At 42.5% G+C, this 27955-nt stretch overlaps 2 protein-coding genes across 2 annotated transcripts in view; both read right to left on the bottom strand.

Moving 5' to 3' along the window:
* Positions 1 to 53: 53 nt before the first annotated feature.
* On the bottom strand, positions 54 to 14076 carry dap (death-associated protein). The gene is made up of 4 exons (XM_073488178.1): positions 13865 to 14076; positions 12845 to 12947; positions 6438 to 6480; positions 54 to 1999 (listed from the first exon to the last, which is right to left on the bottom strand). Exons 1-4 carry the CDS (start codon positions 13917 to 13919, stop codon positions 1880 to 1882), a joined length of 321 nt encoding a protein of 106 aa, XP_073344279.1. The 5' UTR covers positions 13920 to 14076; the 3' UTR covers positions 54 to 1879.
* Positions 14077 to 24274: 10198 nt separating this feature from the next.
* ctnnd2a (catenin (cadherin-associated protein), delta 2a) overlaps positions 24275 to 27955 on the bottom strand; it is a 252245-nt gene continuing 248564 nt past the window's right edge. The window contains exons 24-25 of the mRNA XM_073488891.1: positions 27868 to 27944; positions 24275 to 27003 (exon numbers count right to left, since the gene is read on the bottom strand). Coding sequence (XP_073344992.1) covers positions 26587 to 27003; positions 27868 to 27944 — 494 coding nt within the window. The 3' untranslated portion in view covers positions 24275 to 26586. The remainder of the gene's footprint in view (positions 27004 to 27867; positions 27945 to 27955) is intronic.

Below are 27955 nucleotides of genomic sequence, written 5' to 3'. Positions count from 1 at the left end.
CAACAGAGTTTTCATCCAGTCATGCCTCATTTCATAAAAAACAGACAAGGTGATTTTTTTGAAGATAGTCTATATCTTTATTTACTATGACAACCACACCTAATACCTAAGTCCACTCAATGACTAAAGATTTGTACAATTTGAACAATTTACTCAAGAAGAACAACTGAGCAAAACAAAAATAAACTCTTTCACTCTTTCAACTTAAATTAACATCGGAAATCATTCCTTCTTGGCAAGATAAATTTCTTTCTTTCGTTCTTTGAAACCTGAACATTAGTGTTGCAACAAACGACACTTGAGTGTAAGGGGATGGGTGATTAAGGAAGAGGGTGGTGTGTGTTTGTGTGTGTTGTTATGCATCATATCTTAGGAAATGCCGATCTGGATTGCGGGGGCTGAGACAGATTTCTGATATGCAATGAGCCACACCTGCAGCAGAAATAAATGTAATACATCTTCCTTCTACACTGACAAACTGTCACATGCTTGATATATTTGTTCAAACACTTGGAATGTACCTCGTTACCTTCATCTTACAGTGAAGAGACTCACTATTTTCTGAACTGCTTCTCTGCAACGCTTTGTCCAACTGGTAATAAAAGTACACTACTCCCTTGTGATGTTCACGCTAATGTTGCTGCAAAAACAAAGCACCCTGCAGCTGCTTCACAATACATTGCTTTCTTTAGATTTCCTTACATTTTTGGCTGCATTTTTTATTCCAGTTGACTCTGGTGTGCAGCAGATAAAATGTAAATCCATGCAAGTCAAAAAAAGAAAATCTTAAAATCTAAGCAATGAGGCACTGCTGGGAGACTTTTACTATGAAGCAAGCGGGAGTTTGCATTAAAATGTGTTGGCCAGGATAGACATGATTACAGCTCCAACAAGGCAGGCAAAACTGGCGAGCAGATCAGAGATCAGTGAGACTCTTCTCGGTCATATAAAATATAAGACACAGGAGGAAACTAGGGCAAAAGCCAAATAGGTTTTGATATGGTCCAAAAGCTATATCAACTTCTGCTATAACTGTAGCTAGCTATCTTGCCATGCATGCAGTAGTTACTTGGGTAAAGACAGCCATCATTACAGTGAAATGGGCATGTTTTGCATCTAACTGGTTCTCCTTATTGAACATCTGAAGTATTGAAAAGGTCCAATTTCCTGTCTGGGGTGAATCATACTACTTCTCTAATAATTGGTTAATGCTGTTATGTATTTGCTTCTCTGGTCCATGCAATTTGGCAAGAGTTTGAACAAAGTGATACATACATGAAACCTCTGCAAATTAAAAGCTTCTCTGCATTTCTTTTTGGTTTGTGTTGATAGTAAGACAGGTGTCCACCTCACGATTGGTCGATTGGTTCTTTTGGTCAGCGAAGATCATAGGTAGAAGGCTGGAGCTTGGGCTCATCACTGTGAGGTGATTGGTTGGCCTGATTGATAGGTTGCTGTGATTGGCTGGTTGCTGTGATGTGTAGTATTTGTCAGCAAATGGCTGCGGTGAGAGTCCCATCCCCCCCCACAGACTCAGATCTGAGATCGAGTTTGTCCATTTATGTTTAATCCTAGAGTGATAGCCATTTTAGAAGACCCTCCTTGCACTTATACCACCTTAAGACGATACAACTGTCAAAACACTCCTCTTAAGGAGAGGACCCAAAGTGCAGACTAATAGTGCAGCACTGATGCAGCAGGGGTGTATAGAGTGGGACTTCTACAATGGCTGTGTTGGCATTGGGTGTCTGTTACTGATAAATTCCTCTGATTGATTAGGAGATCTGTGCCTGAGTGGGGAAACGTCTTCATCCTATGTGTTCCATTGGGGAAGGCCGGCTGGTGGAGATTGCGTAGCCTTTGTAGCCTGCTGCCTGGCTCACTTGCGGGGCTGGTGGATGTGCTGGTTGATGTGCTGACCGGGGGGCAGCTTCGGGACACAAGGCTGGGGCTTCTGGTGGGCCACCTGGGCAGCTGCAGGAGTGAAGTCCTTATCACCCTGAACAGAACACAGTCAGTAAATAGTGTTTTCAAGAGAAGAAGAATGAACTGCAAGCACTGTTTGGCACAAAAAGCCAAGATACTCAAGCATACAGCATAAGCTGCAAAATGAGTTCATGCTTTGTCTGCCTGATTAACAAGATGAAGGTTGATACCAAAATGACTTGTGATTATGAAACTTGAAACAACAACATGTACAACACCACAGAATGCCTACTATGGACCATATTCACACAACTGACATTTTCCTCAGATGTCATGCTCAGGGTCAAATGTCGTACTGCTGTGTTTCAGATTGCAATTCATATAAACAAAAGGGAATACGACAAATCACTATCATTTCACCACTTCATGATTGATCAGCAATTGAAAAGACAATGGATACTGAAAATCCGAAAGGGACACTGGGACATATTTCAAGTTAAAACAACACATTTGATAATCGGTAAGCTAACGTTAGAGCTAACGTTGGCATTCCACCATTTCACAGGGAATATTACCGTTTGGTAGTGGTACACAATATGAAAGAAAAGGCGTAAAATTAATTCTGAAATATCAACACACATCTTGGTCACATTTATTTAAGCCTTGAAGTATAATGCACTGCAGGTAATCAAGCTCTTTATGAAGCGTAATGTATTGAAACTAAGCATGCATGTCTTTCCAGCCTCTGCTAGAGTGTTTGGAGCCAGAACATTTTGGAGGTTGGGTGAAGAGACAGCGAGAAAGGTAATGTTACACTGCAGGCTTGCCTGATGTTACATCCAGTTTGTTTTACTTCAAGGCTTAAATAAATGATCCAACATGTGAGTTGATACACAGTACTGTAAGCTAGGAAGTAGCTGAATGCCAATGTTAGCTCTAACAATAACATTAGCTAATAGTTTATCAAATATGTTGTTTAACCTTGAAATAAGGCACTATGTCTATTTAGCTACTGATTAATCAGGAATAAATGATAAGGATTTGTCAGATGCCCTTTTGTTTATTCCACTTGAAATCTTGAACACAGCATTATGTAATTATAACCTCTTGAAAACAGCATTTGAGCTTCTCGCCCTGAATGTGACGTCAGAGGAAGATGGCCACATGTGAATATGGTCTAATGAGTGGTCAAAAGGGAAAGGAACAGCTGTTTGGCTCGTTATTCTTAATTGTCAATATGAAATCCTTAAATGTCATACAAGACCATGGCATTTTTGGAGTTTTAAAGTATTTTACAATAACAGCTTGTGCTACTGCAGATCTAACTGCACACTTTCCCAAAATAAAGTTAGCAGTAGACTTAAACTCCCACATATCAGATAAACTGATGTGATTGGCCCAACACAGGCCAAGTCAGATGGAACTCTGAATAGAAGGGGGAAGACACATATACCACAGCAAATGAAACACGAGCTCACAGATCCGTCTGGTTCCCAGACTAAACCTCATTGTTAATTTTACATTATTTTATCTTAAACTTGTCAGCTGGGAAAATCACGACTGAAGCTAAATATTCAGACAACACTGCCCATCTGCTCTGCTGCATCTTATCTGTCGCAAAACTACCATAACAACACACACTACAGCAAATATCCATCCAACTGAAGATGGCTATTAAACAGTAGCATAGTGAGGTGGTTGTTACCAGTAAGAGGCTTGTCATCAAAGTTAGAATAGGTAGTAGAATTTACAATAATTAGGGGAAAGATCAGTGCAGAGGACATTAAGTGAACAGTAAACACAACAGGAATGTGTACAGTGCTTTGTAGTTTGTGTTTATGGCTGCGTAGGCTATGTTCATTTTATGCCCCATTTTTAAATCCTCTCCCTCCGATAATCATAATAACAATGAGGAAATCCGCAAAGTGCACCAAGGGTAAAGTATAGAGCACTCATCTGTCCCCGCTCATCTGCTCTGCAACCTCAATCTCTTATTCCAAGAAAAATGCCCATAAACAGCGTCGCTTCTAAATCGGATCATAGCAGGAATTTGATCATTCAGACGAAAGCGGGATTTTAATCAAAGACTTGCTACGATGATGACTCCATTCCTTCCTTCTTTCTTTGTATCTTTACCTGCCAGCATTCGCTCGTCCTCTATGTCTGTTTGTTTCCTTTCTCATGCCTGTTCCCGACTCCCCCGTTTCTCACTGCTTTGAGTCAGACACCTTAGTTTACCTGTTTTCTCACCACACTCTTCTCTCTCTGCCTTCTTCACCTCGATCTCATTTTCGAGACACGTTAGTCTAAGTGGATGGATGAAATTTATAGCTATAGAACTGCGCGCTCGCATATCTCCGGGTGTGAAAAGGAGCTTTTACATACAGCCCGGTGGGGAGTGGGTGGTGAGCTTGGTTAAAGCTGGCAAACCAGCTGCTTAAAGACAGCATTTATGAAAAGCGCACATTAAAACACATATTACATTGCCTCATGCATGTCTAAGTGGATTAATATTGAAGGTTTTAATTCTTCCAGTTAAAATATTTAGCTAGGTTACTAATGCTGTCTCATATGTCAAGATGTTGCCATATGTTACTACTCGTCATTAATGTAATAACCAAACACATGGTTCTCTCACATTCTGATTTCTCAGGATAACGTTATATAACAGATTTAATCAACACTCACTCACTCTCACACACACACACACACACACTCTGTATGAACCTCTTGCTGAACTTTACTCGCCCACCCCATCCTCGCTTGACCCTAATCCTCTCTTTGTATGTGTGTGCTGGTTTTGAACCGTCCTGTATTTGCGCTAGTTTTCCTGCATGTGTATGTGTGAAGGTGGGCACAAAACATCTACAGTGTGTATGTGTGTGTGTGTGTGTGTATGTGCGTTTCTTTCATTTAAAGCCAATTCCACAGCCAACTGCATGCGATGTGGATGGATCTGACCTCCAATTGCCCTCCTTCTCTCTTCTGATGCTCAAAGCTTCTCTCTCCTCTATCTCTGTCCCACTGAAAGTGCAGGTATGGGAGGGAATGCAACAAATTAGCTGTATTACTGCACCACACTGTGAATACAAGTCGTGCTGATTGGCAAAGGCACGTCTCCCGCCTCCTTTCTAACCATTTTAGTATACAAGAAAAATACAAATTTAGAGAAGTAATGTGGTATGTGCTACTTATTGTTTCCAAATCACACTTTTCTTTTAATATTTTAAAGAAGGTTTGAATGAAGACATGTCAAAATTGAAGCAATCTTGAAGAATGTAACTAACTAACATTAGCCAGCCCTCACCTATGAATGCCATTCTGTCACTCAATGAGAAAGGAAAGGTAGGAAATACAAAACGTCCTTGTTTTGTTACATTTAAAAAAAAAATCCCAGCATGCCACGAACTCCACACACAGACACTGAAGTGTTTCACTTAGCCTCTAAAAGGCTTTCCTGAGCATTTGTGCAGTGCTAGCCTCCGGGTTTGATGGCAGTGATAGGGGGCGAATGGGAAGGCTAGAGGAGGATCGGGGGATAAATGGGATGCCTGCCACCTTGCTGATATCACCACAATCTTCCGCAAACAATCTACCTGGTCTGACAGGCAGAGAACGGAGCCATCCAGGGATTCAAGGACACTTTTTCACACACAGAGGCACACGTGTGCGCACACACACACACACACACACACACACACACACACACACACACACACACACACACATGCTCTCACATCTAATCCAAGACATACAGTCAAAAAGAATTAAACAAACATGGCTATTCACAGACTTTGACCTGTGTTTTAAAGAGGCAGGTCAAGGCTGTCTAAGCCTGAACAAACAAACACAAAGCAGTACCTACATCATATAATTCAACATTGACATTAGGCCAAATCCTTTTGTGAAACTTAAAATGTTACGTTTTTTGTAAAGACTGTGCCAGACAGGCGTTTGTTCCACTCTATGATCATCTTATATGCTGCATTATATGGTGGCACTGTATCAAACTGCATTATAGAGCATCTTTAAGTGTTACCATGTTTAACCTAACAGGAATATGCACTATACACAACAGTGAAATACACAAAAAAGGGTTATGACGGGCCAAATTTGGCCTGTGGGCCCCACTTCTGGCAGCCCTGGTTTAAACCAATCACTGATGTTTTCCCCGGTCAAGTTACTGCCACGTATAATATTCATTTACAGATTTAAAATGGTTATTGCACAATCAGAACTCGCAGCATTATCTTAAGTCCTACATATCTGACCACTGCTCCTAATCCTTCTTTACCTTATATTTTTTCTCTGTTTTGCACTCCACTCCATTTTCTTCTCCTCCCCCTGCCCTGCCTTATTTTCCCTTTTCTCTCTTATTCTATCTCAGCGCTAAGCCTCCACGTCTCCCTGTAGAGCTCATGTCCCAGATATAAACCGCCTTATAATGCGTATTTCAACACTGCTGGTGGTCTGTGTGTGTGTGTGTGTGTGTGTGTGTGTGTGTCTCTTACCTTTGTAACCACTCCAGACACAATCATGGGGGCCTTTGGTGGGCTAAAAAAAGAGAAAGAGAGAAGAGAAAATTGAAAATTATTTGCAGAACAATATACAATTTAGTCTGCAGAGTATGCGTCCAGTGCTTTATTCTGTGGTGATTGTGTGTGTAATTTAATCATATTGTGTGCGGGTTAAGGGTGCAGCTTACTGTGTATGCAGTTATGGCAACATTTACAAAAGTTCACCGATCAGGCTGCTCCAAACCTCCCAAAGTGACACGGTGCCAAAATTTGAACATCCCAAGTTGTCAAAACACATAACACCCACAGTCTTACTCTCTCTGCAAACACACACACACACACACACACACCCACACGCACATACACACACACACACACAAGCACACGCACCGGATGGACCTGCCAGCAGCTTAAATAGCTCCCATTCATCCTGGCCAAACACTGGGGCTCACAGCTTCTGGACGGAAAGCATGAGAAGAGAGAGGGAGGGTGGTAATAGAGGAGAGGGAAAGAGAGGGAAAGAGAGCTAAAGAGGAGCATGATGATAAAAGGGAAGGCTTTGGGAAGGAGGAGAAAAGGAGAGGAAGGAGAAGAGGAGGAAAGAAGGAGGACACAGGGGTAAATGCAGGTCAGGGCAGACGGAGGAGGGGGGACAGGGGAGCGAAATACCAATATAATAATAGACCGTTAGAGGAGAGGAGAAGAGGATGGAGGAGAGAGGGAGGCCAGCACTCACTCAGACATAGAGAAAGGGTCGGAATGGAGGCCGAGAAAAGGATGAGGAGGAGGAATGCGGAACCTGAGGTAAGTATCGACCTTGGCATGACAAACGAGCGCCATCTAATTTTACGGCGTCGTCACCCCCCCTCCGGCAAAGGAGTACAGTTGTGGTAGCCACCTTCAAAACTCCACTCAAAGGCATTAGCTACAGCAGCAAGCATGTCAAACTTAATGCGTACCTCATTAACAACCTAAATATGTTGAAATGAAAAGTTTCTCACACAGACTGCGAACTGCAAACTCAGCAGTCAGAATCTGAGTACCTGGGAAAACATCTGAAACATCTGCTACCTTCTTTTCAATATTTCACGATCCATGCACAACTTTTTAAAATCACAATCAATTAACAGTTATGGACTCAACACATCTGGCTAACCTCCATCTCTGCAATCAACATTTTGGCACGGAATAACCCCGTGCCACTTATCTTAATGGGAATATTTCCACCTCGCTATTAAATTCATGTTTGGATATGTTGAATTTCACTGATTATACCTCAGTAGCCACTTGTCAGAATGTGGGGTTGAGAGGCTCTTTATTAGCAAGTCAATTAACTAAAATATGGCATATTAGCGAGGAAAGTGTTCCTGATTCAAATGAATGCTCTGCTAGCTGTTTAGCTAGATTTCCGCTGGCTTGAAAGTAAAGCTTTCAAACATTTAAGGTTTTCTGAGGGAGAAACGGAGAATACATGTGCATACGGCAAGAGCCAGATGAAGAAAACTAAGAAAAAGTCATCTGTGGAAAAATGCTAAAGGGGGATTCATTACATATGCTTGTGTGGTAGAACCTGTTGGCTAAACTTTCATCTTAAAACACATCTGGCAAAGGGCCATGCTGCATATAGCCAAAGTATCTGCTTTCATTAAGCACAACAGTTAACTGAAAAATGGCATGCTGGCATTATTGTACACCAGATTTTCTCATTTATTCTCCTTTCTCGCTGGAAGCTAGCTCGTTAGCGTTCTGAAATACAAACAGAGAAACTTTTTTTTTTAGAAGACGTCCTTCACTGGTGAAATATCTTTACAACTTCTTTACACGCTCTAAACTAATTAATACTCATCTTTTACACCATGCTGCAGAGACATGCAGCATGTACAGTGGCTGCGTCAGTTTCAATTTCAGCTGAAGCTACAGCGAGGTGTGACACTGTGGGGTTGAGGTGAAAAGGCACGCTCAGTTGGATATGTATTCACATACTGAGACAGCGTGGGCTGGTATTCACTTCACGCTGCTTTGTCACATGTCTCTATTCCACCGAATGTCTGTCTCCATTGTGCAAACTGCAGATAAATCCTGAAATACTGCAAACATACAACACTGCGAGGGAGAGGAGCGGTATGAAACAAAGGCACGGACAGAGGAAAAGCCAAGCATGTTAGCATCAAACTGTGCCTGTTGTTGTGGCCAGAGAGACAGACGGCAGACAGATAGGACACGACTACACAGACAGACAGGAGTGCCTGTCAGAGAGACAGACAGCTAACAAGCATCTGACTCTTTCAAACGTGTAAAAAGCTTTTTTTTAAAGTCAGAGAGAGACAAGAAGCTTTTCACCTGACTGGCAGGTAAATACACAGATACTGTGTTAACACATTTTGTAGACAGACACAAATGACAGGTTTTAGTCACACTTGATAAGTAGATGACAGACACTCCGTAAACACTTCTTAATCACGCACTAATACACAAAAGCTTGAGCTGTAAGATTAGACTACTGACACCTCTCTCCTATCTGTGTGGCAGAGTGGAGTGAGTTGCCCAGAGACAGAGAGAAAGAAACCAAAAGTCATAAAGATCTCTGCTGTGGTTTGGTGCGATTGGGAGGAGGCTGGCTGCGTTTGCGGACAGGGGGAGCCTGCAGGGGGCAGTAGAGAGCTGTGAGGAATCCTGGGGAGGAGTCGCTTTGTGCCAGGAGAGGAAAAGAGTTAGAGGAAAGGAGAAGGGGATCGAGGGAGGAAAAAAAGACAGATGAGGGATACAGAATGCAAATTTGAACTAATAACTCAAAAAGGGAAATGTGCGTTAATGTGCTTGCATGGTGTTTTCTTCTCTGTCTTTAGCTCTACGGCCACACCTCACCACCACCACCACCGCCACCGCCAATACTACCCCACCCATCTCTCTGTGCTTCAGCAGAGCAGGAAGTTTGTTGCCGTGGGCGAAGTGCTGGTTGCTATAGAAACTGATGCCTGTTGCCTGTCTCTCCGCCTCCTCCCCCTCTTTCCTCCTTCCTCTCTCTCTAAACTTTTCTCCCTGAGCTGTCAGCTTACTGCACATTTCACAGCAGTTCCTACGTACTGTGTGTATGTGAGCAGTGATTAAGCCAAGCATACACCCAGCAGCAGCACCAGGCTCCGACTGGAACACATCCACCTCTCACCCAAAATATGTAGGAGAGGTGACAGTGCAACTGACACGAGGCCTGTGATCGCCACGCATGTAGTTTTGACACGTTTAGCTGACATGTGAGCAGCTCATAAACCATATATTCACTTTGTTAAGGAGCAACATGTAAAGCGACGAAACAACCATATGTTTATCTGTTTACCTCCTTTGCTACATCTTCCTGTCTCCGGCTCCTGACTCTCACTGAACATCACATTTTTGCACAGAAGAAGAAACACCAGATTTATTCCTGATGCATTTGAAAAACACATTCACCTGACAGTTAGCGGGCAGGGAGCCTCTTCTGGGTCACCGCTTTTCTCTGACTTATTCCTCCCTTTTTCTCTTACGTCTCACCCCTAACCACCCGTCTCCTTCTCTCTCCTCGTTCGCATTTTCATATCGCCATGGCATCCCTCGCTTTCTATACCATAATAATCCACCCCTCCCCTCCTCGCCATAATCCAGGCCACCTCTCCTCTCTCTTCCCTCTCCTTGCCCCATCTGTCCATCTCGGCTAGATTGGGTACGGCAGGTGTTCCCCTGACTACAACGCTTCACTGGCTGCTACTAATGCGAAATTTACCCAGTAGCCACCTGCTAGACGTCCATCAGCGTGACACAGAGAGGGACAGACAGAGAGTGTGTGAGTGAGAGAGTTTCACTGACTGTATACTGATGGAGTGCAGTTACTAAGCCTCTCTTTTTCTAAGAGCTGACAGGTAATTTTTTGGTTTAAGATAAACATTTCACAGGAGGATGGTAAACCTGTGTTTACACGGCCAAACCAAGAGGAGTTTATCAAGCTAAAGGATGATTCTAAATGGTCTCATTCAGTGATTTAAATGCGCTATTTATCTTATTTATTTTCACAGCCCAGGTAATGATTCGTCTTTTTTGACTAAGCGACATAAATACTAAAGCAACTATTAAACCCTGTATGGCCCTGCTGAGCAAAAGTTTTCAGGTTATGGGAAGATGGGAGATATTTCAACCGACGAGATCCTATTTTTAACACTTAGTTGACTCCCTACCCTGGCAACTTATTATAACACATTCATCACATCTGTGAGACTGCAATGCAAGTAAGGAGATGACACAATCGTAAAAACAGCAAGGAGTTGTTTCTTGACGTTGAATCAGCGTTCAACCTGAACACTGATTTGTAAAGCTTCTGCTTTTTGGAATATCTTGCATCGGTGATTAGAAGTTTGTTTTATTATCGGACAAATAATCAAGCATTCATCTAATTTAGAGCAGAAACGATTGCTTGATTAAATGATTACCCGATAGAAGGACAGACATCTGTATTTATTTCTATAATCCATTTAAAATTAGAAATTTCGGGCATATTTTCTGACGGTTTCATAGAATAAATGATTGACTGAAAATAATGCAAGATTCATTTGTATTGTAAACAATCATTAGTTGCAGCCCCAACGGGATTCTCAAAGACCTACAGTATGACTCCATATCCTCTAAAGAAACATAACAAAATGAGGAAGTGCATATTCAACGGTCACACCCTGACCAGTGTCTGCTGCAACTGCAATGTACGACAGCCTCTCTCTTTCTCAGGCAGCCCTTTACCCTTGAGAAGTAGGAGCCAAACGTACATGTTGTTTTTGTACCACTGCTCTCTTTCTGACCTCACCTCTTACGTTAATGCTCTGCCTATTACAGCCACTCATCTGGGCACAAATGCGAGGGGAGCAAAGGAAAATGACTTAATGCCACTGCCACAAGGCTTGATACTATTCCTGCTCTAAATTACAGGAAAGTACTCAAAGAACAAGATGGACGAAGAACATGCAATATATAATTTAGTGTGTGTGATTGCGTGCATTAAGTACATACGCACAAAATTTCTTGACAGTTGGCAATGTTCTTGAACCCTGCTCACTGCTGTGCACTGCTTGTCAGTTCTCATTTACCACCTCTCATTAACACACACACACACACGAACTGATATGCGGTGTGAATAGGCCACCTGTACCGATACACACATAGCTGACGAGCCCTCATGATATGTGGGTGTGCGAGCAGAAAACACACGCAACACAATTGCCCTGAAAATAAGTACCAACTCCCACCACCTCCATCACAGAACGCAGTGACCTCAGTACAAACAATGCAGTCAAGCAGTAAAAGCCAAAACATGCTAATATGGGAACAGAACAATTACTGACTCTCGGAAACAGAGACAGAATGATGTTAAACATGCAAAACCGAGGCTGCTTATAGAAAACAATAGCGACTGCTGAATGGGCTGTTTAAGTTAATGCTGTAATTACGCAGTAATTATGTTGTTTACTGAATTAGCTGGCGAGAGTGCACAAGAAGTCTGCTGCAAAACTGCCTACAGTATAGCCTCACAGAAAAGTGAAAACAGTTAAACTGCTAAGTTGACTATTTGCAGGGTGTGAGTTTGTGTGTGTGTGGGTGCGTGTGTGGGTGTGGGTGTGATTACTGCTCACAAATCACCACAGAGTCGTACGCTGAACAGACATTGACATTGTCTCTCATACATTGTCTCTCAATTTCACTGTAGACAGTACTGAAGCAGCTTACCACTGCAGTAAATGTATGAAGCTGCTGCTGCGTGTATGGACAGACTATGAGAGAGGGCCCCTGGGTGCAGACATGACACGGTGCCCCCACCTCTCCTGCATAACAACAAGACACTCAAAGGGACACAAAATTACTATAAACGAAGTTGCCATGTTGGGGCTGTCCTTTGCTGCTTTTTTGTGTCTCTTTGTGATCGTTTTGCCTCTTTTTGTGATATTTTGTGCCTCCTCGTAGTTGTTTTGCATTCCTTTGGTAATTTGCATCTCTATTAAGTCATTTAAGTCTATCTTCAGTTTGTTTTGAGTATCCTTGTAGTCGTTTTGTGTCCCTTTCCTGGTCATTTACAACTCTTGTGAGTCATTTTGTGTCTCCTTGTAGCCGTTTTGTGACTTTGTGGTCATATACATCTCTTTTAAGATGCTTTAAATCTCTGTAGTCATTTCCTGTCTTGTTGTAGCTGTTTTGGGTCTCCCTGTGGTCATTTACATCTGTCTGAGGTTGTTTTGTCTCTCTTTGAAGCCATGTTGTGTCCCTTTGCGTCTCTTTTTAGTAATTTTACTGACTTTCCAACTGGCCCAGGGACCTCCTCAACCCCTTGGGTGTCTGTGCCCATGCCTGTAGGCCCATTAAGCAATCTTCATATGACTGTGTGTGGTTACCTGCTGCTGACGTACTCCTCTTCATCCTCATCTTTCTGCGGTGGCTCTGGAATGGCAGCAGCAGGCTGGTGCTTCTGCACTATCCTCATGCCTCCTGCCTTTACTGCAACACACACACACATACACAGATGGAAACCTATTACCTGAAGAACTGAGACAATTTTTAAGAACTCCCAAATGATCAATGTATAAACAGCTAATTATAACAGTGAGAAAACAGAGATCAGAGACACATTGTGTAGGTAAAAAGTTTGTACTTTTACTGTTTGGACTTTATATTTAATTTGTGAATGAATGACCAAGGCTACAGCGGCTGTTGGTGAGCAGCCCTCCTGCCCAAGTGTCCTTGAGCAAGACCCTGAGATGTTAGCAGCTGCAGGACTGCTGTTGGTTTGCTGGCCTTGACCTCTGGCCTTCACTGCAGAGGGGCTGCTCAGGGGAACGAGAATGTCAGTGGTCTGCAGTGCTCATTCATCTCCATTACCATATCTCCATGCTTGTTTTAGACTGACACGCTGCAGCTTCCCACGAATCACAGGCTGGGAGCGAGGTGCATGTATTATCTGACTGTGCTATCAGCTGCTGAGGCCCAGTGCCCTGCCACACCGCTCATGTCCACGTACACCTTATCTGATCTCCAGCCTACATCCACACGGCCGCAGCCTATGACCTCCACGTCAGCGCCCTCCAGCAGCAACAATAACCGCTCCGTTATAACTCAAACCTTTACATGAGACGGCGATGGCTGCCATGACTAGTGTCAATCATGTTGCCAGATCTTACGCCAATCAGGAAGTAGAGAAATTTGCGAAATTGAGGAATAGGGCAGATTGCGCAGCACGCGATCCTGTACGCTAAGACACGTTGTCAGTCGCTGGCATCTCCACGCGCAGTGATTACATAAGTATTAATCATCATCATGTGATTTCTGCTCTGAGAAACCTACAGAAAGCAAAGGCCTTCTGGTTTCTAGGAAGCTTAGAATAAAAAAAACAACACAGCAGCCTCAAGGAGCCTTACCTGCAGGGAGATGTCCTCCTTTGGTTTCGACTTTCTCCTTCGGCGGCGATGACATGTCTGCTCTGAGCTGGAGTCTGCGGCGAGAAGGAACCAGAGCGTCTAACAACCAGATTCTTGCTTTATTCTGCCCGAAATTGTGGACTACACTTCAGTCTGGATCGTCAACGTGGCTTTTTTCCTGAGCATTGTTTGGAAACGGTGCGTGATGACGTGCCGCGGGGGGACGTTAGGCGTTGAAGGACGTGAGGAGCGCGATGACGTCGGCCGTACAGTATATGTCAATCATTACAGTAGAAACATTTTGATATTTTTTTGTTAATAAAGAAACAATCGCGCATATGAGATACTAGATAGCACAAGACAACATTATTCACAATGTAGCCTACTTTAAAAAATAAATAAGAATTGATTTGAAATCTCGTTATTTTGAATTATTATAATCTTATTATGTGGAAATGTTGTTCAAGGTTAATTTAATTATCATTTTACAAAAACAGGGTTGCATTATCCTACATCACTGTTATTTTATAATTGTATATCCATCTGCATTATCCCACACTGATCCCCTGCACTCTAAACCTTTCATTAGTACCACTTGAAATAGAGAAAACATCATGAATGCATGTGTGGGCAACAAATAACTGTCACAAACAGTGTAACAGAGGAGAGCAGAAGACTGTTCATCAAGAAATATGATTGTATCCACAAAGGAGCTGTCAACAAAGCCAGTATCAAGAAGTGAAGTGCTTTGTGACAGAAAAATAACAAATTTAAAGATCTTATCGAAAATATTAATTGTGGGAATAAATACTGTCTCTCTCCCCAAAAAGAAACCATTTGGAAATACCTCGTAGATATCCTCCTACACGGCCTCTAAAACTGCAGCGCTTATTAGAGCAGACCTCTTCTGATGAAGCAGCCAGTTCCCATCTCTCACCTACAAGCCCATGGTCGTGCCAAAACAGCAGGGACAGGAAGAAGCGGCAGCAGGATGAGCTGGTGAAAAGGCAAAAGAGACAACCGAACAGAGAGAAAAAGAAAACCACACTGGGTGTGTGTGTGACAGTGGTGACCTTAGTGGCCACCTACTTTCTGTTTTCACGCTGTAAGTCCACAGTGGTTCATTAATTGGCTGACATGACAGTGTCCTTGGGCAGAGCTGAGACATACTGGCAAAGCCTTGAGGTGATAAAGGTAACTGAGGAAAGAGTAAAAAAAAATCAATAAGACTGAAACTAAGGATTGAGATTTAAAGCATATACTTACAAAAGCAGAATACTGAAAAATATGGCCTATATGTATCTATGTATAGGATGCCATGTGTGTGTTTGCCAAGCAGCTCTTATTTACAGTTGTTTACAGTGTTAAAGTAAAAATGAGAAATTCTTAAATACTGCAATGTGCTTGATGTGATATGTCAGAGGAGTAACAAGTCTGATGAGTATATACATTTACATGCACAGTCGTGGGACTACGGTGTGTGTGTGTGTGAGTGGCCAAAGGGATGCAATCGTCAACTCTGAAATGGTATAATTGCGGTGTGAAGAGGCAGCTGCGTTCTTCACTCAGGCCATCAGAAGAAGTGATGTTCACTGCGCTCACTGTCCACACACACACATAGCCGTACACAAACCGTTTTTAATCAACTACATCTGAATTACTCATTGAGCATGCGGCAACACAAATATTAAGAATACAGATGCAGTCAGATGATTTACAAGACCTGTTTATAATATCACCCCACACCCACAAGTTTTACTCCACACACGCACACACACTATTAATGAGCAACGGGCCTTGGCAGTGCAGAGGTGGTCCCAGCATCACATTTGTCCTCAAAGTGCAAGAGTCTGTTGCCTGGGCATTAGTGTCCCTGAAGAGGGTTTTGACAACCAATCATAAGGCCAGGAGTTCACCGGCTGCTCAGGATGCAGTCCTGCTGATAAAAGGATGAATTGTGATGTCTAATTAGAATGTTTGGACTTAACAAGTTAACAAGACAAGTTGATAGAGATGTCATTCTTCAGGGTGAAGCCTTGGGCAGCATTGCTTTCTGCTGACGGGAAGACGGTACACAACATTATCACACCTTCACAGTTTAAAATATCAACATTTTTATTGACATTAAACCTCTGCTGCTTTCAAATCAAAACAGAGAAGAATTTGCTCTTAATACGTGCTCTTAATTAATAAGAAAAAGGTGTCTAAATTGTTTTGACTGTAGGTGCTTCAGTGATTAGATGATGTGAAAACCTAAATTAAAGGAGTATTCAAGAGATTAAGCAGTGTACTTCCATAAAGTTGAGAGTAGGGGTGGGAATGACAATCACAATTCCCAAGATAGCATCTCTGTGACAATCGATGCATTTAAGACAACCATTTAACGATACATCACGATTTCTGACTGAAAAATACAAAATACGACAAAAGGCGACATGCAGGAGTCATGTAATCATCCACTGCATTGTGGTGTCAGTTTCACAGAATCTGACACTAACTGAGATGAAACAATGTTTAAAAAAGTAAATGCAACTTGTCCATGTCCACATGTGCCATCATTGGAATGTAACATGGCCATTAACTGACAAAAGGAAGAACTCCCAGAAAACAACAGTTCTGGAGGTAAAATGTTTAAAGGAAGAATACAACTATGGATCACTAAATTGTTTTCAATGTAGTTATATTAAGTTTACGCCACAAGTGGTTATGAAGCCATGAGTCAAATTGTCAGGGGAAATCTTTTTAGAGCGCCTGCATGTTTCAATACAAATATTGATATTTGGTACCAGTGTATCAATAATCATATCACAAGAGAAAGCAATACAATATATTGGCGTATTGATTTTTTGTGCCACCCTTACTTCAGACAGAAATTTTAAAAATGGTCAAAATAATGGCAACAGAGACCAAAACATCCTGAGTTTTTGCCTCTTTATGAGTCACGATCCTACATTTCCCATAACTTGACAGCCTCTTCTGTTAGACCCTTGATATCTGGAGAATGCTTGTATCATTCAAACTCAACATCTCAAGGTTTGTACCTCAGGCTTTCTTTTATAAATATGTAGGCTCTAATCATCACATCATAATGACATAAAGACATGTTATTTTTTCCCTTTGGAAAGCTCCCTCTAGACGACTGTTTTCATTGGCTAAGTAGAAGGACAGAATTAGTTACTGGAAAAAATATTAATTTTAATGACGTTGATTTCAAGTAAATCAGACAACTCAGTCAACTGTGTGTACTGTATGCATGTGAGTGTGTGTGCATATGTGGCCACTAGATGGAAGAATGCAGCTTTACCACATGAGAGAAGCGTCTCCAGTTGTGTACGCGGGTGTTTGTGTCCTGCAGGATTCATCGTCGCTGTCGCTCCAACAGAGCGCGGCCTGTGATGTCCCAGAAAAACTGAGGAATCACTGAGAGAAACTGCACAACTCTGAGGCAGAAGACAAATACGGAGCTCCACATCCAGCTCATTTCTTCCTCCCTCTCACACTTTCTTTTTTGGTGTCACTCTCCCTACACGCTTTTTTTCCCCTGTTCCTCGACTTTTTTCTCCCTGACGTGCACATACCACGTGCAAGGCTGAGAGAGACAGGGAGAGCATTCATTACTCAGGGTGAATATACATGGCACACATTCAAACTGCCAGAGGTGAAATCCTCTTCAGAAGTCAGTGATCTCAACACCTGCCCATGGCTGATATGACTCTGTGTGTGTGTGTGTGTGTGTGTGTGTGTGTGTGTGTGTGTGTGTGTGTGTGTGTGTGTGTGTGTGTGTGTGTGCGTGTGTGCGTGTTGCCTGGGCTTTTGAGAGGAGCACTCTCAGTGACGGCTTACAGAGAGACAGAATGAGGACGTCACAGGTGAGTGAATTTGCTCAAACTGACAGGTGTACACACACAGATACACGCACAGGCTCTCACACACATGCAAGCATACCTCTGCCACATACATGCTCTCTGTTTCTCTCTCTCTCTCTCTCTCTCTCTCTCTCTCTCTCTCTCTCTCTCTCTCACACACACACACACACACACACACACACACACACACACACACACACACACACACTGACGTAGGTCTGCGGGAGCCAGCTGGGTCTTCTGCAGCAGCACTATCACACATGAATAACCGAGGCTTCTTCTCTGCTCTGCAGCATTGACTATTCAATACCTGACAGGGTGCCTTATGGTGTGTGTGTGTGTGTGTGTGTGTGTGTGTGTGTGTGTGTGTGCATGCTGGTGTGTGCATGTGACAGAGAACCATCCATATAAGCGCATACTTAGTTGCATGTTTCCACCTTAATCATAGTCAAGCTGCTCCATGGTGCATTGTGAGGAAATGAAAGAGAAGAGCTAGTGCAACAAACAGATTAATTAGCAATAATGTGCTGCTGTATCGATCCCTGTAGTTTTACTCCCTTTGCTCTGGTTCTCCTCCACAAGGAGGCTGAGGTCAAGATCAGTTAGGAAACATTACAACTAGAGCTGATTTTGCTCAGAAGCTCTTATAAAAGTCAGATACATACAGTGAGGGCACTTTTTTCCAGCTGCCTCAAGACTTGGTGCACCCGAGGTAGCCATCATTTTAATGGCACCACAGAGACTTCAGAGTGCAAAACACTCACTCATCTCTGTATGGTGTTGGTGTTATTGATGGGTTGTGTTCAGTATAATGAAAGGTGCCCTGGTTGTGCTTTGTTCTGCATACTGGATCGAATTCAGTGGCTGCTGTGTTAATAAAGTTAAAAACAAGGTCTATGCTGAGACAGATTGAGTTGTTCTCAAAGCACTCCAAACTTCAGCAAATAATTCACACCTGTTATTTCGTATTATCTGCCCCCCGTTATCGTCCCTCTTACCCAGGGGCGGTTCCTCATATGGGTAATATGGGCAGCTGCCCAAGGCGGCATTTGTGGAGGGGCGGCATGAGCGCCCGCCAAAAAAAAAAAAGCGAGGCGTCATTCAAGCTAGGAGCGCCACCACTCTTACCCTCCAATTTTTGTTTACAATAACTTCTGAGATGCATTCAAAATGCATGTCTGATGCTTTCATATCTCATTAATAACACTGTCACTAATGTAAGGGGGGACCTAATTTACCTGTTGGGCAGCTTGAGTTTACACGAAACTAGCAGTCAGTCCGAGATGCTGCTGTTGGGTAGACAATACATAAAATAAGCACTGCTGAAATGTAGAGTAATAGATAGGTCGGACCACCGTGTTTAACTATAATAGCTTTAAACCTTACAGATACTACTGAAAATGACAATGGAAATTAACAAGTTAGCCAATGTCACGTATCTCCTTAATGCAAATCGGCCTCCATTTGTGTTCCCATAGTGACTGTTATTGTTTGCAAGATGTCAAGGTGACTCTTTCAGTATAAGGAATAATTTGATTGGAAGCCATATAACTCTTGGATCAACTGTCATGAAAGTTGGTACAGCCATGCGTGTCCCTCTCAGGAGAAACTGTAATAAGGTTGATGATCTCCTAACTTTTCATGAAGCAGCAGCCTCACTGGTGTTTAGTGCTAATTAGCAAAGGGTAGCAATTGCATGCCAACATACTAACTGTACTGTTGCTAACTTTATACTTGCACTTAACATTAGCATTGCCACTGTGGCCATCTTCAGCTGTATTAATCAGCACCATTCAGACATCGTGCCCTGTGAAAGAAGTCTTGGTGAGAATCAAATTGAAACATGCTGCCACTTCTGCAGGTGTTAATGAACCATGATAACGCCCATGTCAAACAGTAGTGAACATCTTGCTGTGGGGAGGCTTCCTGCCATATTTTGTTTCTTCTTCTGTTGCTTAGCCTGTAGATGCAGCAGAATTTGTGACAGCAGGGGAAATACGAAATGAGAGGTACATGTACTTGATTCAAATAAGTAGGCATTTGGGAGGACTACTCTGGAGTCTTTGATTGCTAAAGCCTGTTTTGCTGCTTTTTCCTCTCCTGTACTTTATGTCTTCAATCATCTCTCATCTTAGTCCTCTGTAATTTTGCCTCCAAAGTACCACTCCATCCTTCTCTGTACCTCTTGGTGCAGCTTCTCAGTCATCTTTATAAAGAAGCAAAGCTCTGCACATTAAACACAAACCCGGCATTTCCATTTTAGCATTAAGCGCATATCAATATTTTGTGGATGGGCAAAGGTGTATTGTGAAAGGGGTTTGCTCATAGATTAACCACAATTACCATCTTTTAACTATATTTCATTATTATTAATGATTATTAAGTGTTATTTTTGGCCGCAGCAGGCAGCTGTTTTCAGCAAAAAAAAGATTCAGTGCATGCTTCGTGCCTATCACCAAACAACAGACAAACAGACATAGTTAGCGACTAGCTGGTGAAAATTTAGCAGCTATAGAGCCAGATGTTTCCCTAAGGGCTTGGTAAAGACCAAATACAGAGCTGAAAGTAGAGTAAATAATGGACTTAAATTCATCAGGTGTCCAAAAACTTAACTCCAAATTAATGTTAAAGTTTATGGAAATAAGCAATGGTTTGATACACAGTTCACCAAATCGATTTAAAAGGTGGATAATATGTCAGTGTTGTGTTTACAGCTTGTTGCTGCTGCTTCAAAGTGGCCAAAAAAAAAACAGTTTTTCAAGTTTAAGGTGTAAGTAAAATAAATTAGTCTCAGAGCAAAACAAACTTTTTTACTTTGAATAATAAATAAACGTACTGTTCTTTGAGTGCTACTCATGATTTCTTTTATTTGCTGATTTGCACCTGCTATAAACAGGAGGTGTCTCAGGGTAGATGCAAATGCAAAAGTTTTTTAAGTTGTGATGTGTTCGGAGTTTAGAAACAGGAGCCCATATGATTTGAACCGTAGCTTGTCCCTGAACAGGGCCCTAATTTCAGCTGCCAGCTGTTGTAGGAACATTTGACAGACTCCTCTTTTCTCATGAAAAATAGAGGAATTATTAGATTTTTAGAGGAATAAAAAGTTTTCTGGGGCGTCACTAATTTTTCATGACTAAAACAACAAATCTTTCTTCAAGTCTCTCATCAAGTTTTCTAGTTCATCCAAGACGTTGCTTCCATAACCTTGCACTTCTGCTGCCACTACTCCATTGTGTGCTGTTGTGTCATGCCTGAAATTCTCCATCATTTCAAAAGTTTCTTCATCCTTCCCAAATTTCTTCTACCCTCTTCCCTTCCTGCCATTCCATTTTCTTCTCTCATCCATCCTACTGTTCCTCATTCTACCTTCCTTCTCGTTCAAGCTCCACCCTTCCCTCTCCTTCCCTTTCAGATGAGAGCATTAATTTTTTCAAGGTCTATCTGTGGCACGCAGTGGCTCCATGGAGCTTCACTTCTCCTTAAACACAAATTGATTTCACGCTCAAATCCTCAGAGTATAAATCACAGACCCTCCACCTGCTCCCCACTACGTCCCTGTCTCCTCCTTTTCCCCCTTACATCTCACTTTGTGCCTCCCCCTCCTGTCACATCCTCTACGGCTCTCTGCTGACATGCACCTGCACGCACAAACATGTATAAGCGTACACACACATACACACACCTCTGAGTCTGACCTGAGGTGTGTGACGGCTGGATGGGCAGGGACGCTATGAGAGAGAAAGCTGGGAGAGAGGGGAGTGAAACAGTGAAGGCCGGAGGCATCTGCAGGGTGGAACAGGGCAGTTTCTAGAAAAGGCTGTGCTTAGGAAAATTGAGGAGCTATTTTCATGCCACATTAAGTTACACCAGCCTTCCACTATGGGACCGTGCTCAGACAGAGGAGGCTTGCCTCTATTGTGAAGGCTAATAATCAACGCAATGGAGTTATTACCCAACACTACATTTCACTGGCCTAACCCAGACGGCATCAAAGACGGTGAAGGGAGGGAGAGGGGAGGGTGAGACATGAATTCCAGTGGATTCTAACAAACGCTACTACCTCCAGCTCGGCCTCATTCACTTAATATGCTTCAAGTTCAGTTCAATCTCAGAATGGATATACGGGTGAATGGGATCAAAGTCACACGAGGGCGACACAAAAAGAGAACAAACAATGGGAAAAATACTGAATAGGAATTTCCATTACTGCGTCTTTGATGTCTGTCTGCCATCATTATGGCATCAGTAGAGGTTGGTGGGTGTAGGAGCCCTTATACACGTCTATATTATTATTATCATTATTAACACCACATCCCACCGCTGTCACTCTGGGGCAGGATCAAATATTAAGCCCCCTGTCACATCAATGCATGCCTATCACTACTACGCTGTGTAAGTACATTAACTCTATGGCATCTGAAAGGGGTCATTATCAGCAGAAGGGTGAATGGGGCTGATATCAAAAGCATTATCATACAACATGCTCCCACACGCCTGTCAGTCAAGTCCCCAGTGAATATGTTTGTGTGAACAGATGATGGTATCAAGATGTTAACGGCATTGCTTGTCAGCCATGGGGGACAACACGTGGTAAATTGTCAGTATGAACGCAGTCAATTTACTGACATTGTTTGCATAGTGTTACGTCTCTGGTGATAATAGAGCACTCACAATACTACTGTATGTACATTATGCTGATGCCATATAAAAAATACAAATGAAAGTAGATTACTGTATGTACTCCAAGTCACGCATGGACTACATACAGTCCTATTGTAGGCAACTTGAATATTAATGTACTGACTCTGACTTCATGTGGGAGCAACATAAATATAAATGAGATTTTTCCAGTATCATATAGAATACAATAGACGGTATAAAATGTGAGAATACAGGGAGTCAGGCAATCGACAGCCTTTAAGATGTTGTAAAAAGATCTATAAACTAGGGCCAACTTATCAGCAGCATTTTTTTTTTATAAGATAAAAATAAAAATAAGTTAAAAATGCTTTTTTAACAACTTTTCTCACATTGCAAAGTGACATTTTGTCCAACCAACAGTCAAAATATTGGATATTTTTGCTTGAAAAACCTTTAACATAAACTCTCTTCAAATGGATCGACCTTGAGGTGTAGTGACAACAGCATCAGCATCTGTAGTTATGGTGCAATCCAACGCAAGAACTGTAATATTAACATCTTTTATGAAGCTTAAAACCTGGTGTGTTGCTTTATATGGGTACCCCAACTATTTGGTACTGCACTTCCTGACATTTGGGGGGCTTGAGAGAAACAGATATAAATATAATGATCAAAATCCAAACATAAGCATCCTGACTTTTAGCCTGTAGTACAAGTCGAGGCCCCCAAACCCTGGATCCTACACTTCCCATAATGCAACTTGATGCCGTCTTTCAAAGAATGCTGCAGGAATTAGTCCTACATCCTGAAATAAGCGAGCATTTCTGCACTTCTGGTTCCCTCATCTCCAAGTCAATAGGTTTTTTTGTGAGATGCCTGAAAAACGGTCTGTGGTCAACACAATCTTAAAAGATTTTAATGATTTGTTCCACGACACAGAATACGTCAGTAAATACCCCACACATTAATTCTGGAGCTTTTCATTGGTCTTAAAAAAGGCAGAAGTGGCTTAATGAGACAACAGAATTTGTTGAGAACATTAACCGTCACCACGCCGAACACTGAAGATCAGCTGGGGTGACTTCGATGTCATGTGACCACGGTGTAATAATGCTGGCTTTTTACTTCAGGCGATTGGATTTCCACTTCAAAATTCATAAAAGTGGTGTTAAATTGTGGAGATTATCCTGAAGAACAAAACATGTTTCATAAATCTTTGTTTGCCACAGAGCTTATTTCCTTCTGGATGAGTAAACACTTTAACAACAAAGAACCTTTTCAAAACTTTGTCTAGTAAACAAAACAGATGTTGAAAAAACACTCTGAAATTTTGAAATTCGTCATTCAAAGCTTTCTAAGGCTTTTTTTTTTTTACAGAGTTACTGTATGGGATTGCTTTGATAGAGGCATTCATTCATGTTTCTGTACACCATCCCATTGTACATCAATTATATATTTACTACATTTGCTATTTTCTAAAAATTTATTTGTCCTCAGTAAGCTTCTCTTGGTTTTACCTGAGTGGATATGTGAGCAACTTCATTACCTGTTACTACTATTTCCCCTGTTTTAAAAGTCTCGCTCAGAAACCTACAGGAGGCTGTGGGAAGGAAAATGTTCTGACACCAGACATCTGTTAGATCTTCAAAGCCCCCTGAAACCTTTTTGAACAAAAGACAGACTGAAAGAGAGAGAGCAAACAAGTGAATTAATCTAAAACACATCAAAGTGATTTAGTATAACCCACACCGTCACTTTTTCACCAAACACTTTATAATACATGTGATGAAAACATCTGACAGAGTGGCTAATTCAAGAAAGAACTGGACGTCTCTGTCGGAAACCTCATTTGTTAAAGATGACAATAGTGGAGACCATAGTGTTTGATTGCAAAGAGTCTTTTTATTTTTCCTCGTGTTCAAGTACGGTCCTCTCTCAGCAGGGTCATCTAAGAAGCATGGACACACAATAACACACAACTCGCACCAGAGCCTGAGCATCTTCAGGTGGGATTTCTCTTTTGTCTTGATTGGGGAAGAAAGGGAGGGGGGATGGATCTGAGAGGGAGGGGGCCTGATCAGCAGCTTTCACGTTTAGGTCAAGTGAACAAGAGTCCTGTTGTACACCACATAATCATTTTTTCTCTGCGAACATTTGTTGCATTTAGTGACACTGACATCTGCACATAAAAATTATATATATATTTATATTTATATTCATATATTCATAGATTTGTCATTCTATATCAACAATTCATTCTAGTGATTTTTACCTTGGTTTTTCATGTTGTAAAACTGGACAAACTGTCAGTAGGAATGCCTTGTTTGGACACTGATTTTTACAGGAACGCACACACACATACACGCAACAGAGGGCATACACACACTACTACACACATGCATGCATAGATACGCTCGCTCAAGTTTACGTGTACACACACGGGCCACGCATTCTTTCACATACATGCACACATACACAAACGCGCACGCAAACACACACACACACACAAACACACACACACACACACACACACACACACACACACGTCTCCACACACGCACGCCCATACATGCTCAGCCAACACAGAGAGGCAGGTCTGTACACCTATGGGAGGGAGATGTAACTCATAATCCCCAGCAATAAGTACGGCTTCACCTGATCAAAACACAAGAAAATAAAAGTTACAAACAGCAGAGGGAGTCATCCGGTCATTGTCTGTAAACTTCGACAGAATGTCCCTTGAAAGTCCTCTAGGACTGGCCCATGAGGTGTCAAAGTTTGGCACAATGTCATGTCTCTCTCTTTCTCTTTATCTCTACTGTACACTGAGATGTACAATGTTCACGGTGGCTCTTGTTGGACAGACCAGGTACTATGCACAAGTGATGATGAGTAACCACTGAAAGTTGACATGGTCAAACATATCAGCTCCCCAAAAGGAAAAGACAACCCTTTCCAGAGACAGAGAGTGTGCTTTAAAACATACACATATATTCTTTAGGCAGTGAAAAAGCACTTGTTGTTGTTGGGGACTCTGGAGTCGATGCTGCTATGCCAATCTGATGCTCTGGCAGCCTTGAACTGCTCTTGACATTTGAGCGTGTCCACAACAAAATTCACTCGATGGAGAACACAAATACTGCAGGGGTTTCCTCTCTGGCTAGGAAAAGGGCAAAACAAAGGTGTCTGCTGACATCCATCCTGACGATGTCTGTCTTTTCTGCTTCTTTTGTTCACATTTCACTTATTTTTGTTGCTTTTGTTGTTTTTAGTCAGTAGTCAGTCATGGAAAAAAATCATAATTTCATAAGTGGCCCCATCAAAAACATGTGTAATATACACACTATATCACCTTTTAACTGTACACAGAAAATAAAAATGCTTTTTTGAAAGAGAAAAATTTAGAAAAGTACAAATAAAAAAAGATGTAAAAGAATGATGACAAAAAAGAAGTCTGTTGAAGATGACATTCTTGGAAAACAAATTCAGTAGCTTCTGTAGGCGGCAAGGCCATTGCAACAAAAAAGAGGGGATAAAAGCTGTGCTACGTGTGTCACTCAGTTGAAATGGTAAACATCCACTTCTTGCCTTGTGCCTGATGTGCTTTCGTCTTTTTTCTGTGCTTTTATTCCTCCTGACCTCCTCAAGGACGCTCATGTCATCTTTGTCTCCCCTTTCTTCCTCCCTCTGTCTTCAAAAGGTCAGGCCACTTTCTGCTCCTACAGACTAAGAGCTCAACTTCATCCACTGCCTATTATTTCTTGATCCAATCTCTCTCTTCCTCTTTAGGCCTCTGCGTACTCTCTGTACCTGCTTGTTTTCTCACTTCTCTTCCTCCTATATTCCCCTGCCCACTCCTCTCTCACCTTCTCAAACACACTTCTTCATATCTACTCCCACCTTTTCCACTCACTGGTGCAATGGAGCTGACTCTGAAGAAATAAAGCGGTCTGGAAAAAAAAAAGGAAAATGTCGGCATGCACATGCACAGTCTCTCTTTGTCACTCGACCAGACTTCACTTCGTAACCCCATCTAGCTCTGTCTTCCCCTTTATTTTAGAGAACACAAATTTCCTGCCACTGGCTACAAGTTTCCGCTTCAACATGCCACTGGCTGTCACTTTGTGTTAATCTGCTGTTGATCGCTTGCAAAAATAATCCCTTTAACACACGCACACACAGACTCGCACTTGCCCCCCCATCATCATAGTCTAACTAGACCCAGGAGTCAGGCGAGGCCGGGTAGTGGCTAGTCTCGTAGTTAAGTTCGCTGTATGGCCGAGAGGCCGAGTAGAAGTCTACGTAGTTGCCAGTGGATTTGAGGCCCAGGTGCATGCGCAGGTCTTCCCGCGGGTCTCGGGGCGGTCCTGCAGTGCTCGGAGGCTGCTGGGGTTGGGCCTGAGGCTGGGCCTGTGCCTGGACCTGCGGCTGTGGCTGGGATGGAGGAGGTGGAGGTCCCTGGTCCTCGTAGTAGACCTCATCAAAGCTCCGGCTCTGGCTGTGAGGCGGAGGCTGTGGCGGCTGAGGCTGGGGGAAGGAAGGAGGGGGAGGGTAGGGTTCGTAGTCTTTTAGCACGGCTGACGGGCTGTCCTGCTGGGGCTGTGGGGGCACGACGCAGGGCTGGGTCGGAGCCTGAGTGGGGGGAGCGATGGAAGTGTCGGGAAAGTGGTAGGTGGGGGTGAGATGCAGCGGGCAAGAATGGAGAGTCATGGAAATGTGAGTAGTGGGAGCGGAGTGAAAAGAGGAGATAAAGGTGGAGAGATGGAGAGGAGAGGAGAGTGGCAGGTAGAGAGTGAGCACATGGAGAATAAGGGTTTGAAAGGCAGGCAGGTATGGGTAAAAAGGCTCAGATAGGAATCACTTGGGAAGGGGCTCATGCTGTGAATTCTCTATTACATGCAGGTACTGAAGGGGACAATTTATCTCTACCATTGTAACTCTCATAGGCTGGTTGTATGTGTGTGTTTGTGTGTAGATGTGTGTCTGAAAATGCAGTCATATGTGTAAAAACCCTCAACTCACACACCATTTTTAGTTATTTACTTTAACGGCCAGTGGAAAAACTAAAGTTTGTATCAGGATAAAAGAACTAGCATTAATTATAAATGTAATACAGTTGATCAAGAAAATTTGCACTTCTCATCTTCCTAGTCAATGGCTATGATGCTTTCTGTTAGCCCTCCCTCTTCAGCAGCAGAGTCATTAAACAGAAGCAAATAGTTTGTGCAATCAACTGAGGTAATCATTTTAATTGCCAGTTGGGTGTGGTTTCAGTTTGCAGTGGTTTGACATAGTGTCTATGTGTGTGTGTGTGTGTGTGCGTGTGTGCCTTCTATCAGGCTGCTATCTCCCCTAATAACCACCTTGTCATGACAGCATATGCCAATTAATGAGAGCCCTGGCGACACACATGCACTGCTAAGACCTGCTGCGCTGGTGTGTGACTTTGTGTACATAAAAAAGTATGTAGAACATTTATAGAGTATTTTAACTCACCTGGTTTTGCTTGATATCATCGCTGGCCGTCAGGTATGAGTTTCGGAACAACGTAGATGTCCCGCAGGATACTTGAACTGGATGGACA

Source organism: Pagrus major, chromosome 19, assembly GCF_040436345.1.
Source record: "Pagrus major chromosome 19, Pma_NU_1.0".
NCBI lineage: Eukaryota > Metazoa > Chordata > Actinopteri > Spariformes > Sparidae > Pagrus > Pagrus major.
This window is presented reverse-complemented; position numbering and strand designations above follow the sequence as displayed.

Bases quoted from the DNA above. Each gene is read 5' to 3' on its own strand.
- dap (XM_073488178.1), bottom strand. From the start codon at position 13,919: ATGTCATCGCCGCCGAAGGAGAAAGTCGAAACCAAAGGAGGACATCTC. The intron at 12,948-13,864 runs GTAAGGCTCCTT...TGTGTGTTGCAG, and splicing joins AGGAGGACATCTCCCTGCAG to TAAAGGCAGGAGGCATGAGG. The intron at 2,000-6,437 runs GTAAGAGACACA...TGTTCTGTTCAG, and splicing joins TGTCTGGAGTGGTTACAAAG to GGTGATAAGGACTTCACTCC.